This window comes from Melanostigma gelatinosum (assembly GCF_949748355.1).
Source record: "Melanostigma gelatinosum genome assembly, chromosome: 13".
NCBI classification, from domain to species: Eukaryota; Metazoa; Chordata; class Actinopteri; order Perciformes; family Zoarcidae; genus Melanostigma; species Melanostigma gelatinosum.
Window position 1 is genome coordinate 10,846,770 of NC_136646.1, and position 15,726 is coordinate 10,862,495.

Consider the following 15,726-nt stretch of genomic DNA (forward strand, 5'->3'; position numbering starts at 1 on the left):
TTCTTGACAGGGATCCTCTGGTTATCTCTTCTACCTCAGTGTCTGCTTTAAACTAAAACCTCTCACCTGAATTAATCAGCAGACAACAGAAGCCTGGTGGTTTAACAGGTGTGGGTTTTATTCCCCAATCCAATTTGAAACGACTTATTCCGTTGTACTGTGGTCATTGCTGCTGCTAACTCCACTGTGGCCTTTGGCCAGTGCAGGGTGTAAAAAGCCATGTGCAACCATCGGTACACATGGAGTCTGTAGCTGCCCCAGGTTTTACACCAGTGCCTTGACTCAAGCTGCTAGCGCAGCAAGAAACACATGAAACCTCACTGTCTTCCAACCATCGCCAGTTGTGTTCATTGGAGTGCAGAGCGAGTCTTGATCTCTGCGATGGTTGGCAACCGTTTTCTATGTTGCGACACCTACAGGCCCAAACAATAACATTTTAGTTCCACAGGAATGTTTTAATGTGTATTCATTTAGTCCTGTACTTGGATTCAGGTTTAATTCCCCATCCCTCCTTTTGTTTCCTCCCTTCTCTAGGACTATGACTTGTGCATCACTTGCTACAACATAAAGGGTCACGAGCACAAGATGGATAAGCTGGGGCTTGGACTGGACGACGACAGCAACAACCAGGCGGCAGCAGCCACCCAGAGCCCCGGAGATTCTCGCCGCCTCAGCATCCAGCGCTGCATCCAGTCGCTGGTCCACGCATGCCAGTGTCGCAACGCCAACTGCTCCCTGCCGTCCTGCCAGAAGATGAAGCGCGTTGTTCAGCACACGAAGGGCTGCAAGCGCAAGACCAACGGCGGCTGTCCCATCTGCAAGCAGCTCATTGCTCTGTGCTGCTACCACGCCAAACACTGTCAGGAGAACAAATGTCCCGTCCCGTTCTGCCTGAACATCAAGCAAAAGCTCCGGCAGCAGCAGCTGCAGCACCGGCTCCAGCAGGCCCAGATGTTGAGGAGGAGGATGGCAAGCATGCAGAGGGTGGGGCAGCAAGCCGTAGGGCCTCCGGGAGGACCTGTGGTAGGACTTCCATCGCCAGGGAACAATGTTTCCACGGCACCCAGTACCCCAACTTCCGGTGGAACACAACCTCCAACACCCCAGACCCCGACTCAGACCATGCCTCCGGGCACACAGCAAGGAATGGGCCCTGGACCTGGAGTTCAGCAGCAACAGCAGCTCGGTGGAATGCCCCCACAAAGTGGCATGCCTCCTCAACATCCTCTTCACCATCAGTTCCAGCAGATGGCGGGTGGAGGAGGCGGGGCTGGGGGGATAATGAGCTCTCCGCAACATCAGCAGCAGATGCTTTCTCAGGTCCAGCAGCAAAGTGGAGCAGGGACAAAGCCTCAACAGCTCCAACAGCACCCCAACAATTTGCCCCCATATGGCAGCAGACCCCCGGGCTCCTCCCCATTACATCAATCGCAGGGCAAACCGGTCCTTGGCTCTGCAACGCCTCCCCAGCAGCAGCTCTGTGGCGCCGTCATGGCTGGAAGTGTTGGGGGCCAACAACCTCCGGACCAGCCTTTCCTGCAACAGCACCCCCCTTCTGGCCCTCCACCGGCAGCAGTAGAAATTGCCATGAAGATCCAACAGGTAGCCGATGCTCAGAGGAAGATGGCTCTGCAGAGACAAGCAGCAGCAGGCATGATGCCTATTCACCCCCACCATCAACAGGGTCAGGGTCAACAGATGGGCATGGGACACCTAGGGGCAGTAGGGATGGTTGGAACCCAGGGTATGCCGGCACAGACTCAAGCGGCAGTGGCAGCTGCTCGGGCCCACATGGATCAGCAACAAAATGCTCCACCAGGGATGATGGTTGGCGCTGGTGGTCCCATACAGCAACCCCCTCAGCAGGGTAACCTGCCCCAGGGCCAGCTGCCCCCTCAGGTACCGCTTCAACAGCAGCGGATAGGTGCTCCGCATCAAAACCCTCAACAACAGCAGTGGGCAGGCCAGGGGATGCCACCTCAGCAGAGGCAAGCTATGATGAACCAAATGAGCCATCCAGCCATGGTGGCAGCGCAACAACAGCAGCAGCAAATGCAGCAGCAGCAACAACAACAACAACAACAACAACAACAGCAGCAGCAACAGCAACACCAACAAGCTCAGGGCCACGCTGCCTTGATGAATATGGCACAGCAGCAGCAAGGTGCTGGTGGTGGGATCCCAGGGGGAGCTGTCGCTGGAGCTGCTGGTGTCCCAGGAGCTGTTATTGCTGGTGGGAACATTCCCCAGGCCGCCCTTCAGGAGCTGTTACGAACTCTACGCTCGCCCAGCTCACCACTCCAGCAACAGCAAGTCCTCAACATCTTGCGGTCCAACCCACAACTCATGGCTGCTTTTATCAAGCAGAGGGCCTCAAAATACAAGGGAGTTCAGGGGGTCCCAGGTGGAGCAGGGGGTATGCCTGGAGGCCCTGGTCCCACAGGGGGTCCTGTTGGTAATGTCATGGCCGGAGGGGGCCCACAGGTGAACATGAACGTTGCAGGTGGCGGCCAGCCGGGGATGCACATGGGGGCTCAGGGAGGAACGAATGTTAACATGACAACTATGGCCCAGCTACAGCAAGTTCAGCAACAACAACAACAACAGTTACAACAGCAACAGCTACAACAACAGCAGCAGAGGCCGATGCTCACCGGTTTGCAACAGCAGCAAGTGGCAGCTCTCCAGCAGCAGCAGCAACAACAACAACAGCAACAACAGCAACAGCAGCAGCAACAACAAGGTGGAGGAAGAGGTGTGCAGGCCCAGGGGCCACAGATGGGGAATATCAACAGTCCCCAGTTTAGAGAGCTGCTCATGAGACGGCATCTCCAGCAGCAGCAGCAACAACAACAACAACAGCAACATCAACAACAAATGGGAGTAAATCATGGTCAGTTCCAGCAGCCACAGCCACCACAGGGTCAGGGCTACATGGGACAACCTGGGATGCAGCCTCCTACAGTGGGACAGGGACCACCTGGAGGGCCGCCTCTTGGCCCTCAGCAGCCTGGTGGTCCCCCAGGCCAGCAGGGGCAAGGTTACCCGGGGTCGGTGGCCCAGCAGCAGGCCGCAGCTGCACTCCAGCAGAGGCACCAGCACCACCTCCAGATGCAGCAGCAGAATGCCATGGCTGGCCTGCCAGGAGGTGATGGGCCAGGGCCAGGTGGAGGGGGTGTAGGAGGCCCTCAGCAGCCACCTCAGGGCCCTCAGCCCATGCAAAGTGGCCCCCCATCTTCACAGGCTCTGCTCCAACAGGCTCTCCACCAGAGGCTTCTCCAGCAGCAGCAGCAGCAACAGCAACATCAGCATCAACATCAGCATCTGGGCCCTGGGGGGTCACCAGCCCAGCACAGCAATCCCATGAGCCCGCAGCAGCCGCAGCAGATGGCCCAGTCCCCACACCTGCAGGGCCAGGCGATGTCGTCATCGCTAGCTAACCAGGTGCGATCCCCACAGCCTTCACCCAGACCCCAGTCCCAGCCGCCACACTCCAGCCCGTCCCCGCGCATGCAGCCCCAGCCCTCCCCACATCACATCTCCCCCCAGATGCAGACGGGTTCCCCACACCCAGGCCACCTGAACCAGCACCATCAGGGCATGGTGGTCCCTCAACAACAACAGCAGCAGCCAACGACCCAGCAGCAGCAACAGAACTCTATGGAGCAGTTTGGGTCGGACCCGAGCGCCATGCTATCCCAGCTGAGTGGCATGGCTGGTCTACACGGGCCGGGGGGCAGCGGTCAGGACCCTCTGGGCCAGAATATGAATCACAATCCTTTAGACATCATGTAGGAATTCTACTTTACGTGTCAAGTTGAGCTGAAACGCTCTGTGATTCTTCGCACAAACTGCACTCACCCAGGACAGTGTTATTGTTATTACTTAGCCTTTCTTTTTTTATACTATTATTAAATGTTATTTAAAATGTTTTCAATAAAGATGCATTGAACTGAACTTCCTATGGGAGATGAACAATAAATCAAGCAGTCGTTAAATAAATTGGAATAAATGAAATGTAAGTTATTGCTGTTAATATATTTTTTTTTGCCAATTGTGGACAAAGAAGGGGACGGTTTCTCTAGCACCCCTCCCCCCCCACCCTCACCTCCACCTCTTGCTGAATACAAGAAAGGTGATATTTTTGGGGGTAAATAAGAGTACTTGCCTTTTTTAAGAAATGTTTTTAAGATTTTAAAAGTGGTCAAGAATTAAAGTGGAAATGATTTAATGCAAACAACTTTTTATCGTTTTCGGTTCCCCATCATTCAGTCAGTGTCTATTTCTGTTTGGCAGAGTAATGTGGATTGATATTAATGCAAATCCAAACATGATGCATATCCTTTTTTATGTTTGGGTTTACTTTATTTATTGTTTTCTCTTGGGGGGGGGGGGGTGTTATGTACCCTGAGACTGCTACAATTCGTATAGAAATATATTTTTGTTATTGACTGTTATGACTGGGGTAGTGAATATTTCATTTCACGTTAATGTCTTTAGTTGGGTCTGTCCAGGTGGGAATAATTAATTGTCAGTATTTTATTGCAGTGGTTGAGGGTCTGCTGTGAACTGAGATGTTGAACGGACTTATTGAGACGTCCCGGCCAGCTTCTGTGTTGGACGTCGACCATGCTGGAAGGGACTCTTCCCTCGCAAACATGCAAGCCCTCTCCCTCGAATGTGTGTGCACTCCTTCCTTTAAAGACACTTCATATGGAGCAGTGGAGGCTTGGGGAGGGGGGATGCATACCTGTGTGCCTGAAACATTTTGAGTACATGGGCTGGGATGTGAAAAAAAAAGTGTGTGGGTGGGGTGGGCTCCTTCTAGTGTTTTTAGGATTCCGCTGTTTGGAGTAAACAGAGGATTTTGATCCAAATGAACTGTGTTGCACAGAAATGAGGAGAAAAGTAGGAGATAAGAGCAGTTCGGTCTCCGTCTCCTTTGCTGCTCCCCTTGGACTTTTAATCCCCTCCCTCCTCCTCACCTTCCCCTGGGGGACGTTGCTCTCCCGCCCCTCGAACTCCATCCTCTTTATCTTTCTGCTAAGAACTTTGGGAGTTTAATTTAATATTTTTTACTGTACAAAGGAAACACAAACTGTGGACTCAAATACTGTTTTTTTATAATAAAATGAAAATTACCAACCGTGACGTGTCCGTCAGACATATGATTGTGTATTTGGTGAATATGAGAAGTACAACGAAAAGTTTGTCCTGTAACATGAGTTGGTGTTATTCAGCGATCTGTGGCCGACGCTCTGCCTCCCCAGGATCAAGACGCCAGCTCACTTTTAATTTAGCTTGATCACCATGGTAACCTATTCTGCACAGCTCCTAGAGGGACATAAATACTGAACAATAAGGTTAAAACACTAACGAACGAAAGGATAGTTTACCAATCAAGAGTAAATGTGACGATTTGCTGCAATTTGACTTTTGTAGGTGCCTTTACTTTTTTTTCCAGCTGTGAATAACATGACAAACAACTTTATATTGTCTTATTTAAAAACAAAAAGGCCTTAGCTTTACTTTGAGATCTATTTTATACATGTATCTATATTTCAACATTTGAAAATCACAGCTGCCACAATAACTGAATTTAAATGATTTCAATAAGAAGCATTGAACATCAGCAGGACTACCAAGTTAATACAACGTGAACTAAAATCGTTCATTGTGCACTTACAAATGCTAACCTGTTTCCATTTAAAGTCTAACATCTGCAAATACACTATAATACAATCTGATTATTTGATTTGATGCTCATTGATCCTGTGATTTCACAGGATTGTGTGTTTCCCTTTTTTTCCAGCTCCGCCTCAATTCCAAATTCATAGAAGCATGGTTGTAGCTGAATAAGAAGCACAAACAGCTTTATGTCTTATAAATAGTTTTTTAAAAATATTTTTAAAGTCATGAACAGGTCATAGTATATCTGTGACAACGACCCTCTCCGCTTGCCTTGTCACGTGGTTCACGTGGCTGCTTTCCCTGCAGGTGTGGAGGTGGGCGTGGCTACGGGTCATCAGTAAAGTGACAACATGGTCTCATCAGCAACACTGGCCACACCTGGGCCCTGTGTGCCAGTGCTCTCTCTTAAAAACCCTCTTGGAGCTCAGTTGCTGGTTCGCTCTCCTCCCTGAAACACACATTTGAGTTTTGGGTGATGTTTTGGTTTGTGTAACACACTTGCCATTCATGCGCTAACAAACACTGCTAAAGTTACAGACTCCACACTGCACTGTTAGCTCAAGTTCTCCTCTTATGCCTTGAATTGGTGAATAATTAGTTAAGTGGCAAGGTTGTGTGCATCTCCCTCTTGTCATGGCAGTGCTGCCCGGTGTGTGACATGGTATGTCATAAAAAAAAAAAAATGGCATCAAAAGTGATAAAATAGTAATGATGAAAAGCCCTTCAGTCACGGTCTTGCCTCAGTTTCGGGACACACTGGTCTTGGTTTATGTGGTCTTTATTACAACACTGTCAAGTGATAACTTCTTGATTTGGGGGCGCTGTTGACCACAAAACAAAATCAGTGTCTCTTTGAAACAAGTACATTACATTACAGTTATTTAGCAGACACTTTTATCCAAAGCGACTTACAATTCAGATACTTCATACACCGTAGGCACAGCTACGGGAGCAAATTTTTATTTCATTTTTTAAGTACAAGTGGGTTGCACAAAAAGGAAGATTATCGTTTTAACAGAAAGGTCTGGATTTGTATATCAGGACTGCCTTCATGTTTCCAGCTCTTCAATGCACTTTGTAGAGTGAAGATAGAGTAAAATAACTACACAAGAAAAGCCTTTTAGAAGGAAAACTGTCTTTGAAGTGCTGTGAGGTTTGCTCAACCCACTATCTGATATTGAATGTACATTAAAAGTACTCACAGTAATCCCACATGATAAATATGCTCCAGGAGTCAGTTATTTTAGTACATATTTATTGTAAATGCAGTCAAAATAAAAATCAATTTTTAGAGAGAAGACATGTTTGACAGTTTATCTTTGTCAGAGAAAGACACATATAAGTGACATAAGTTAGTTAGCTTATACATGTGACATGCAATAAATAAAAGATCACTACAGTTTGACCTAACGTACATTTGCTTCCATTTGTACACAGCAGAACAGCGGCGGTGTAAACTGATATGCTCTTTTGAAATGCACAAAGGCTCGTGAAAAGAGCGGACTATCAATTGGTAATACAAAAATAGAACCAGGTAGCATTTCATACTTGAAAAGTAAAAGGACAGACAGACGGCAAGCGCGACTGTGTATTTCTTTTTGTGCATCCAGCCCCCTTGAAATGCAGAACCTCATCTAAGCGGAAGCCTTTAATTCTCTCTCTTTGTTTTCAATCTTTTGTGACAGAAATAAACCTCTTCAACAAACTACAGGACAGGGCTTTGTGCACGTGTGGCATAGACTGACAGGCCATGCAGCACTCTCTGTGCAAATACTGAAAAAAGAGCAATATCTTTACAAAACATTATCGGTAAGAAAGAGGAGCAACTGAAACAGGCCCCGAGAACAGATTTGAGTGTGTGACCGATCTCTGGCTGGAAAGCACCGAGGACGTCTGGAGTAAATAGCTGCATGGAAGTAGAAGTAGTAATGTGGAGTGTTACGTTTGCTGTCTCAGCATTTGTCTCCTGCTCTCCGTGAACCCAGTGACCCGCCACTGAGATCCATTTCGTCTGCTGGATTGCAATGGATGATTTTGAGGACTTTTTTGGGGGGGGGCCTCGGGCTTCCTATGATGCCTAACAAATGAGCCACAATGATAAAATTACCTCTCATTTAATTTTTTTTGTTTTTGTTTTTCCTTTTCAAAAGGCAACAATGTCTTCATTGAACTCAGTAGGAAATGAGTGTAGTTTTGTAAACATGTGGAACTACCTTAACATACACAACTATTTACAAGTACAAAATGAGTGGCAAGTCTAATTATGGTTATTTTGATCTCTCTCTTTCATCCTTCAATATCCCTTAAAGAAGCCTTCAGCCACCAGGGCTTCTTTAAAAGTCACCGTCAGACAGTTGATAGTCACGTCTGTAGAAATCACCTTCTTGGGGTGTTCTACTTCAGCGGGATCACTCGGACTGCCCGGCGTCGTGGTGGTAACACTCCGATTGTCGCCACTCACCTCCTCCTCCATCTCCTCAGTAGTGGCGCAGTCTTCCGCCGTCTCGTAGCTCCCCAGAGCGCTCACCATCACCGAGGTGGCGTTGTTGTTCTCTAATCCGGGACACTCCGGCCCCGACTCCACACCCTCCTCGCCTCTGTCCCAGTCCAACCTGTCGCACACGGAAACCTCGTCTTCCAGTGCGGCCTCGGGCACCAAGGCACTGTCTTCTGATTGGTCGCACTCAAACGTTTGTCTCTCGCTCGTTTCAGATGTCCCCCCGCCTGGTCCGTCTGTCCATGTTTGTGCACCTACCGCTGTCAGGTCGGCATCCACCTTCTCCTCCGCCTCCACCTCCTGTCGCTCCAGCAAGGGTGGGGAGCTGCACACTGACTGACCTTAAAAACAAAATAAACACTTTGTTCACTTTTAAAGGCCAAAGTTCGTGACCAAGCTATTGACCTTCTGAGTGATTAACTTGACAAACCAACCATACAAGCTGTCTTCACGTATCTCCTCGGCGGTGCTCTCAGATTCCGGCTTCTCCTCTTCACTGGTGGCGCCCCAGTCCTCCTCAATGGGCTCCTTCTTCCTCAGTGGACGCAGGGTTTTGTTTGCGGGGCCCTCCTGGCCTAGTTTGGACACCCTCTGCTTGATCTTCCTCCTGGCTAGACGGCGGTACAGGCTGCCCCGCTCGCCCTGGTCCACATCTGTACTCATGGAGCGGGTGAGGGAGAGACGCAGTCGGGGGGGGGGCTTCTCCGACACCTTGTTGGCACTGCGGAGGGCCATGGCACAGATGTTCTGGGGCAGAGCAAAAGGTGACAGGTTAACACGTGAATCATGAATGTTTTTTTAATAAAACAGAACGCCTGCATTACAAACTGTAGATGTGGTGTTGGAAATAAGCTGGATATCACCAAGCAGGTAGGGTCCAATGAAGTATGCTATCGTTGCATTATGGGAAATTAGCTTGACCCAATACTACCAACTAAAAGTCAGGATAACTCAACATTTGCTGCTTCAATTTGGACTCTTCTTATTCTAAATTGCTCAACTCAAAAGGGCAACCTGTCTCAAATGTTACTAAGAGGCAACATTTTCAACCAACAATCATAGGGCGAAAAAGGGTCTTGAAATAAACTAACTTCTCACTGAGCAGTGTGCATTAGTGGTGTGAAGGTACAACAAAGGCTTGTGAGACAAAGAAGAGAGGTAAGTGTCGCTACCCGCAGGACGAGCCTCCTGGGTCTGAGACCTTTCCGGCGATAGGCCAGAGCTCTGATCTTCTCCAGACTTGGAGAGAGAGGTGGAAACAGAGGGGCGGGAGAGGACGGAGACAAAGTGACAAAGAGAAACAGATTGTGAGTGGAAGAACAAAAAGAAAACAAAGACAAATAAAAGTGCTCTGCAAGCATAAAAACCTCTCCGAGATTACTCACTTCTCTTCGTAGGCCAGGACCAGGCACGGGTCCAAAATATTGTCCTCTGGTTCCCAAGTACTGTACCTGCCAACACGCACACACATTCAAATAAGTCTGTCTGTCTGTCTGTCTATCTATCTAGCCATCTATCTATCTGTCTCTCAATCGATCCAACCATCGATCTATATATCTGTCTGTCCCTATATCTATCTATCTATCTATCTATCTATATATATATCTATATATATATACATATATATCTATATATCTATCTATATATCTATATATCTATATATCTATATATCTATCTATCTATATCTATCTATCTATCTATATATCTATATATCTGTCTATATCTATCTATCTATCTATCTACCTACATATCCAACAATATACGTATCTATCTATATGTATGTCTCTCTATCTATCCAACCATCTGTCCCTATATCTATCTATCCATCCATCCATCCGTCTGTCTATCCAACCATCTATCTATCTATCTATCTATCTATCTATCTATCTATCTAACCACCAACCTACCTATCTATATATCCATCTATCCATATGTCTGTCTGTCTGTCTGTCTATCTATCTATCTATCTATCTATCTATCTATCTATCTATCTATCTATCTATATGTCTGTCTCTCTATCTATCTATCTATCTACCTACATATCCAACAATATACGTATATATCTATCTGTATGCCTCTCTATCTATCCAACCATCTATCTGTCTGTCTGTCTGTCTCTCTATCCATCCATCCATCCATCCACCCATCCACCTATCTATCTTCACTGGTCATGGTGCTCAAGTATCAAAGAGCATATTTTGAAAAGGCTATTGAGTTTATAAGGATGAGGTCACAGGACGATGACTCAAGGCTTACTCACTTTGGGGACCATCCCTGCCATTTCAGTAGATACTCCACATTACCCTGAAGAAAGAGAGAGAGAAAGAGAGAGAGAAAGAGAGAGGGCGATTAGAGGATATACAGCGAAACTCATTCACACAACCTGCATCTCAGACCTGGTTCAGTGCGATGCGCGGAGCAAGCTGCTGTGTGCCGAGCTCGCGATGGGGGAAAAGGATGACTGTCACTTTAAAGTGTGGTGTGAGGAAGAGGAGGGAGGGTCATGGACATTCTTCTCTCTTTCAAACGGTGGCTTTTATTTTTTCTGAGGGATGACGTCAATGACAGCGCGGCTGGGCGGCCTCCAAACAGCAGCCTCTTTTCCTCGCGCATCGCGGTGACGTGATCACACATGGCTCCGCCAGCCGGTTTTTGAGAATCTACGGGCACATTGTAGAACGTTACACCGGTGGCTGCGATAGGTGGGGCCACGGGGACATTTGTAAACAACGTGGCGTTGCGCAACTTTCAACCAGCGAGTCCTGAAATAACGATCACAGTCACCCCCGAGTGAAAAATAAATAACTGCATCACTCCCACGTTTATTTGCGAGTACATATAGTTCCATCATGTCATTATCCTAATCTAAACTTTATAACGGCATATGAACCTGCTATTACATGGAGGATGTCGCGCTATTTCATCCATTTTACATTACACAACAGCCCACGCTGTATGTGCACATGCTGCGCCAATTACCACAATGTGCCGCTCACTTGTTACGAGCCCACATTTCCTCCACTGTATAAAAAATAAATGAAATGAATCTGTCACCACTACGTAGCATTCAGTGACATTACGCAGCAGTTTCACACCGAAACTCAGCCGCTCGCTGGCGTAACTTCAACTGCGCAGCTCCCCGCACACTGCCCGCGTGTTATCCCCCTTTTTCGGGATACACACCCCCTTTTCCATGATACGACAGCTGCGTAGGCTGCATTCTAAAAAACACGCTTACTCCTGCAGCATCTCAGCTGCTGCACAGGAAGGTTTACAGGACGCGACCCGGGCCGCGAACCCGTGTTGAACTATGCAGTTAATTAAAAAGCATAGATTAGTCTTAAAATCGCCTTTTTTGCGAAAGTTAAAGTGCGTAGCCTAGTTTTTGTTGTGCATGAGCACAACGGACGGTACGCTGGACGTAACTTATGTAAGTAAGTAAGTTCGTACAATTTATTTCTAAAGCGCTTTTCACAGACAAAGTCACAAAGTGCTTAACAGGGCAGACATTACAAGCATAAAAAAGACAATGTGACCATAGGGCCAACCATTTACATACACAGAAAAATACAAAATGAAAACATAGTTTAAAAGCAGGTCTGGGACATGGGTTTTACCCAAACGCAAGTCTAAAGAGCTGGTTTCTGAAAGTGTTCACAGAATCTGCGAGGCGTGGAAGGTATTACTAGCACTCTCTTACCTTCCGCACTCTCTTCTTTGTTATTGACTCAACAGCAAACACTTGGTCTCCCACTGATGACAGCTCCATCTCCGCGTGCTGCTCCAAACAAGACGCACAAGTGTGTCTCCGCTGTTACAGTCGAAGTGCTGAAATAAAAATATCCTGCAGGAAGACAAACAAAAAACAAAAAAAATCCTGGAAGTTGAAGTGCGGCTGTTTGCTCCAGATGTGAACACTTGCTTTGAAAAGGCTAAGTCTCTGCGCCTCCCCTCACTCCAAACTCCAGCGGATTGCCTCCCTCACTTTTAAAAATCTGCGACACATCAATGCCGCGCAGCACAACGCGTTCCTTTAAGTCGAGCGCGCCGCCTTTCCATTGCGTAGTGCTGGGACCCCAGTGTGCGTGCGCGGCCCCGTGGGCAAATTGGAGCAGAGTGCAGAAGGGGGATAGAGGGGGGCGGGATAACGCGTCAAGGTTATTATGTAACGTTAAAGTTAGGGGAGGGAGTAAAAAACACATATTAATAAATATTAAAAATATCGCTATTAATCCAGTTCAGAGGAAAGAGCCCTTCAAATCAGTCCACTCAGGTTTTATTTCAGGGATAAACTTTAAAAAAAGATCCAACGTTCCATGACTTGATGTTTTATTTCATTCACTGTCAAACCTTTACATATTTCTTTAAATACATATTTTGGGAAATGAGCTTATTAAGCTTAAGAGTCAGATGAGAAGCCCAGTTCTCACATCTGTAGTCAATATAAAGCTGGAGCCGGCAGCTGGTTAGCTTAGCATGAAGACTGGACTGGTTTCGTTCTCCCTGTTTCCAGTGTTTATGCTAAACTAAGCTAACCAGCCACAGGTTGTAGCCTTGAATCTCCACCAGACAGAAAATACGCGTATTTCCCAAAATATCAATTCCTTTAAGTAAGATATTAACAAACAGAACAGCAAATCAGCCCAACAGCTTCAAGGACTACTGTTTGATAGAAAGGCTCTCTGCTCTTTCAGAAGTAAAACACAGTGAAATGAGTTTGTTCAGTTAAAACAGAGAGAGTGAGCTCATGTATTTTTATGTAACAGGCGTAAAGGCAGGAAAGATCAGAATCTGGAATGGAAATGAAAGTTTTGCTTCACTGTGGTGGAGATGATCACCCCTCCAGCCGTGTTTGATCCAAATATAGGAACTAAACAGCTAAACACTCGCAGGAAATCTAAATTTGACATCCTGAACACCAAGCAGCATCTCTGGAGAGAGAACGGCTGAGAGCAACACAGAGGAAGATCTCAGTGACGATAATAACCGCTGATATGTTGCAGCAAACATTTATTAAAGAGGACTGATTCTTAAAATGACGGTTTGGTCACAGCCGCTGGTTACACACACACTCATCTAACTTCATACCTGAACGTGTACTCGTCCATCCCCCCAGGTGGGGACAGCTCATAAAGGTGAAGTGACTGCTTTGGAAAAAAGGCCCGGAGCCAGTTTCCTATTATCTTCCATTGAGGGTGGTGTGGATCAGTTTACAGTGAAACTCGCTGTAACTCCAAACACACACACACACACACACACACACACACACACACACACACACACACACACACACACACACACACACACACGCACACACACACACACACACGGTCCACTGTCTGTGCACCTGGAACACTTGCATCACTTATGGGCATTGGGTGTCATGGCAACAGTTTCTAAGGCGACGGCAGAAAAGCTGGATGATGATGATGATGATGATGATAAGACAACAGGAAGAGTTGATGAACAGCTCAGGGCTGAATCCACCTCCACTGACCCAGCTGTGACCTTTGACCTCCTAGTCCTGAGATTATGTAAACAACCAAACCAACAATATTATAGTGATGTCTATAATCTGTGGTTTTACAGTTTATAGAGTAAAACAATTTTATACTGATTATAGGCTTTACAATAAACCATATCAATCTTTAGGCGTCTACAGCAGTTTTGGTGAGGTTTGACATAATTAGCTGCGACTAATAATTATTTTCGTTGTGAATTAATCTTCCAATTATTTATTTGTATTATTTGATCATCGTTTTGTATAAAAAATGGCAATTTTAAAACAAATGCCCCTGACATGCTCCAAAAGCCCAAGTTGGCCCATTGTCCTTGCATCAGTCCAAAAACCCCAAAAGAATCAATTAATTAAACTCCTATTACAGACAACCAGAAATATGAACAAATGTTAACGTGAGGGAAGTTCCAATCAGCAATTTTGCTTAAAAAAGTAACTCACAGATGATTTATCGATGGAAAACAGTCGCAGCTTCAGTTTCTAACAGATGTTTAAATCTTCGTGCTTCATCTCTCGTGATTCTAAAAATAAAAGCCTCAGCATGTGAGGACGTTCAATACTTTATTTAGCTCACTGGTGTTTGCATCAAAGGGGTTCTCCCGTGATTCAGTCTGTCACATTCAGAAAGCAGCTTGTGAAGACGGACCAAATAAATTGGAAAACACCCACGCACATGTTTCAAACTTCACACCTCCATGTTGGTAAAGTTCTCCGTTAGTTTCTTGCCTCGAGCCTAAAACGAGATAACCCCGATGACATCACTCTGAGATCATCAGGGTTATTTTGTCAGACTTTAGTAAAGCTCCCTTCAGAGACGCAGGAGATCATACAAATGCTATTGTTACAAGCTGATGAGTAGTACTCGTCCTGAAGAGTAAACTGAAGTTAAACAACAATACATAATAGTGGCCCCTTTAAGTTGATGATATATTACTCCTTTGATATTCTTACAAGAGTTGTAGGACTCTGGTGGGAGTCATGGTATTTAGTGATACTTATGCGTGCTGGGATGATTTAATATATCATAAAGGGGACTGTGGTGAGTTTGCACAATGATCCAGCATCATCTTATAGCTCCGGTAAATGATATCGAGACGTGCGGTGATCTCATTGAGCTTTACAGTGTTTCAACACCGTGCACTTCTCCGGTAGCCCGCTCCTACCGGGACCAGCGTCACGGTATCACTTTATCAAATGTAACACGGGATGGAAAACAGCACTTTTCCCGTAAGGAGGTTATCGCGGAAATTCAGGAGAAAAGAAACACGCCAATCACATGACTCGTTATCTGCCCGGATACTAGTGTAGCGGAGTGGGGATGCGAGGATGGAGCGGCGAGAGAAAAGAAACACGGCAGGACGGATCACAGCGCTCACTCCCACCCACGTGTGATGACTCATGCATGACTCACCAAACGTGACGGTAAGAAGCGAGAGAGAGAGGAAACACAGCAGGGTGACCTACAGGCTCATACCGGGCTCATTACTCCCCTTCGTCCTGGGGGGGGGGGGGGGGGGGGGGGGGGGGGGGGGCAGCACTTCTGGGAAAATAAAAGCACTCAAATCCTTCCGCGAAACATCAAAGCCGCAGAAGAACAAACTTTGTCTGACAGGCTTCTGATTTGAGAACATGTATGTGTGCACTTTTAAGGGCCCGTTTAATGCAGCAGACCTGTTATCAGTCACCATGTAGTGTCCGCAGTCAGAGTATTGTAGTATTACTCCACTACTTATTGGACAGCTGTAGCTACTGGGTACTTTGCAGGATACAATTTAACCTGCTGTCATATAAAATGTGTTCTAAACTACCAATCATGGTTGAAATATTAAAGCAGTTAAATGATACTTAATAGGAATAATAATATTCCAATGACATATTACAACTTTCATATAACAAGTACTTCTACTTTTGCACTTTTCTTGAAGTATCATTTTCAAATCTGGACTTGCAACAAAGTATTTCTGCCGTGTGGTATGAGTACTTTTACTTGAGTAAAGGTAACAAAATATTTCTACAACTG

At 46.3% G+C, this 15,726-nt stretch overlaps 2 protein-coding genes across 4 annotated transcripts in view; one reads left to right on the forward strand and one right to left on the reverse strand.

The window, feature by feature from the left end:
• ep300b (EP300 lysine acetyltransferase b) overlaps positions 1 to 5,140 on the forward strand; it is a gene marked incomplete at its 5' end in the record, with an annotated part of 31,239 nt that extends 26,099 nt beyond the window's left edge. Inside the window, one exon of the mRNA XM_079282342.1 lies at positions 535 to 5,140. Coding sequence (XP_079138468.1) covers positions 535 to 3,795 — 3,261 coding nt within the window. The 3' untranslated portion in view covers positions 3,796 to 5,140. The remainder of the gene's footprint in view (positions 1 to 534) is intronic.
• A 501-nt stretch (positions 5,141 to 5,641) lies between these two features.
• On the reverse strand, positions 5,642 to 12,155 carry cbx7a (chromobox homolog 7a). 3 transcript variants are annotated; one of them, XM_079282034.1, is made up of 7 exons: positions 11,889 to 12,155; positions 10,449 to 10,492; positions 9,574 to 9,639; positions 9,361 to 9,427; positions 8,623 to 8,935; positions 8,153 to 8,529; positions 5,642 to 6,139 (listed from the first exon to the last, which is right to left on the reverse strand). In XM_079282034.1, the coding sequence occupies exons 1-7, from the start codon at positions 11,955 to 11,957 to the stop codon at positions 6,116 to 6,118; spliced, it is 960 nt and encodes a 319-aa protein (XP_079138160.1). In that variant the 5' UTR covers positions 11,958 to 12,155; the 3' UTR covers positions 5,642 to 6,115. The 3 variants fall into 3 exon arrangements, with proteins under 3 accessions (XP_079138160.1, XP_079138158.1, XP_079138159.1); XM_079282032.1 differs by lacking the exon at positions 5,642 to 6,139 and having other exon boundaries at positions 6,722 to 8,529; XM_079282033.1 differs by lacking the exons at positions 5,642 to 6,139; positions 9,574 to 9,639 and having other exon boundaries at positions 6,722 to 8,529.
• Between the last annotated feature and the right edge of the window lie 3,571 nt (positions 12,156 to 15,726).

Bases quoted from the DNA above. Each gene is read 5' to 3' on its own strand.
- cbx7a (XM_079282032.1), bottom strand. From the start codon at position 11,957: ATGGAGCTGTCATCAGTGGGAGACCAAGTGTTTGCTGTTGAGTCAATA. The intron at 9,640-10,448 runs GTGAGTAAGCCT...GCGTGTTGGCAG, and splicing joins TGGCAGGGATGGTCCCCAAA to GTACAGTACTTGGGAACCAG. The intron at 8,936-9,360 runs GTAGCGACACTT...GCTCTGCCCCAG, and splicing joins CCAGGAGGCTCGTCCTGCGG to AACATCTGTGCCATGGCCCT.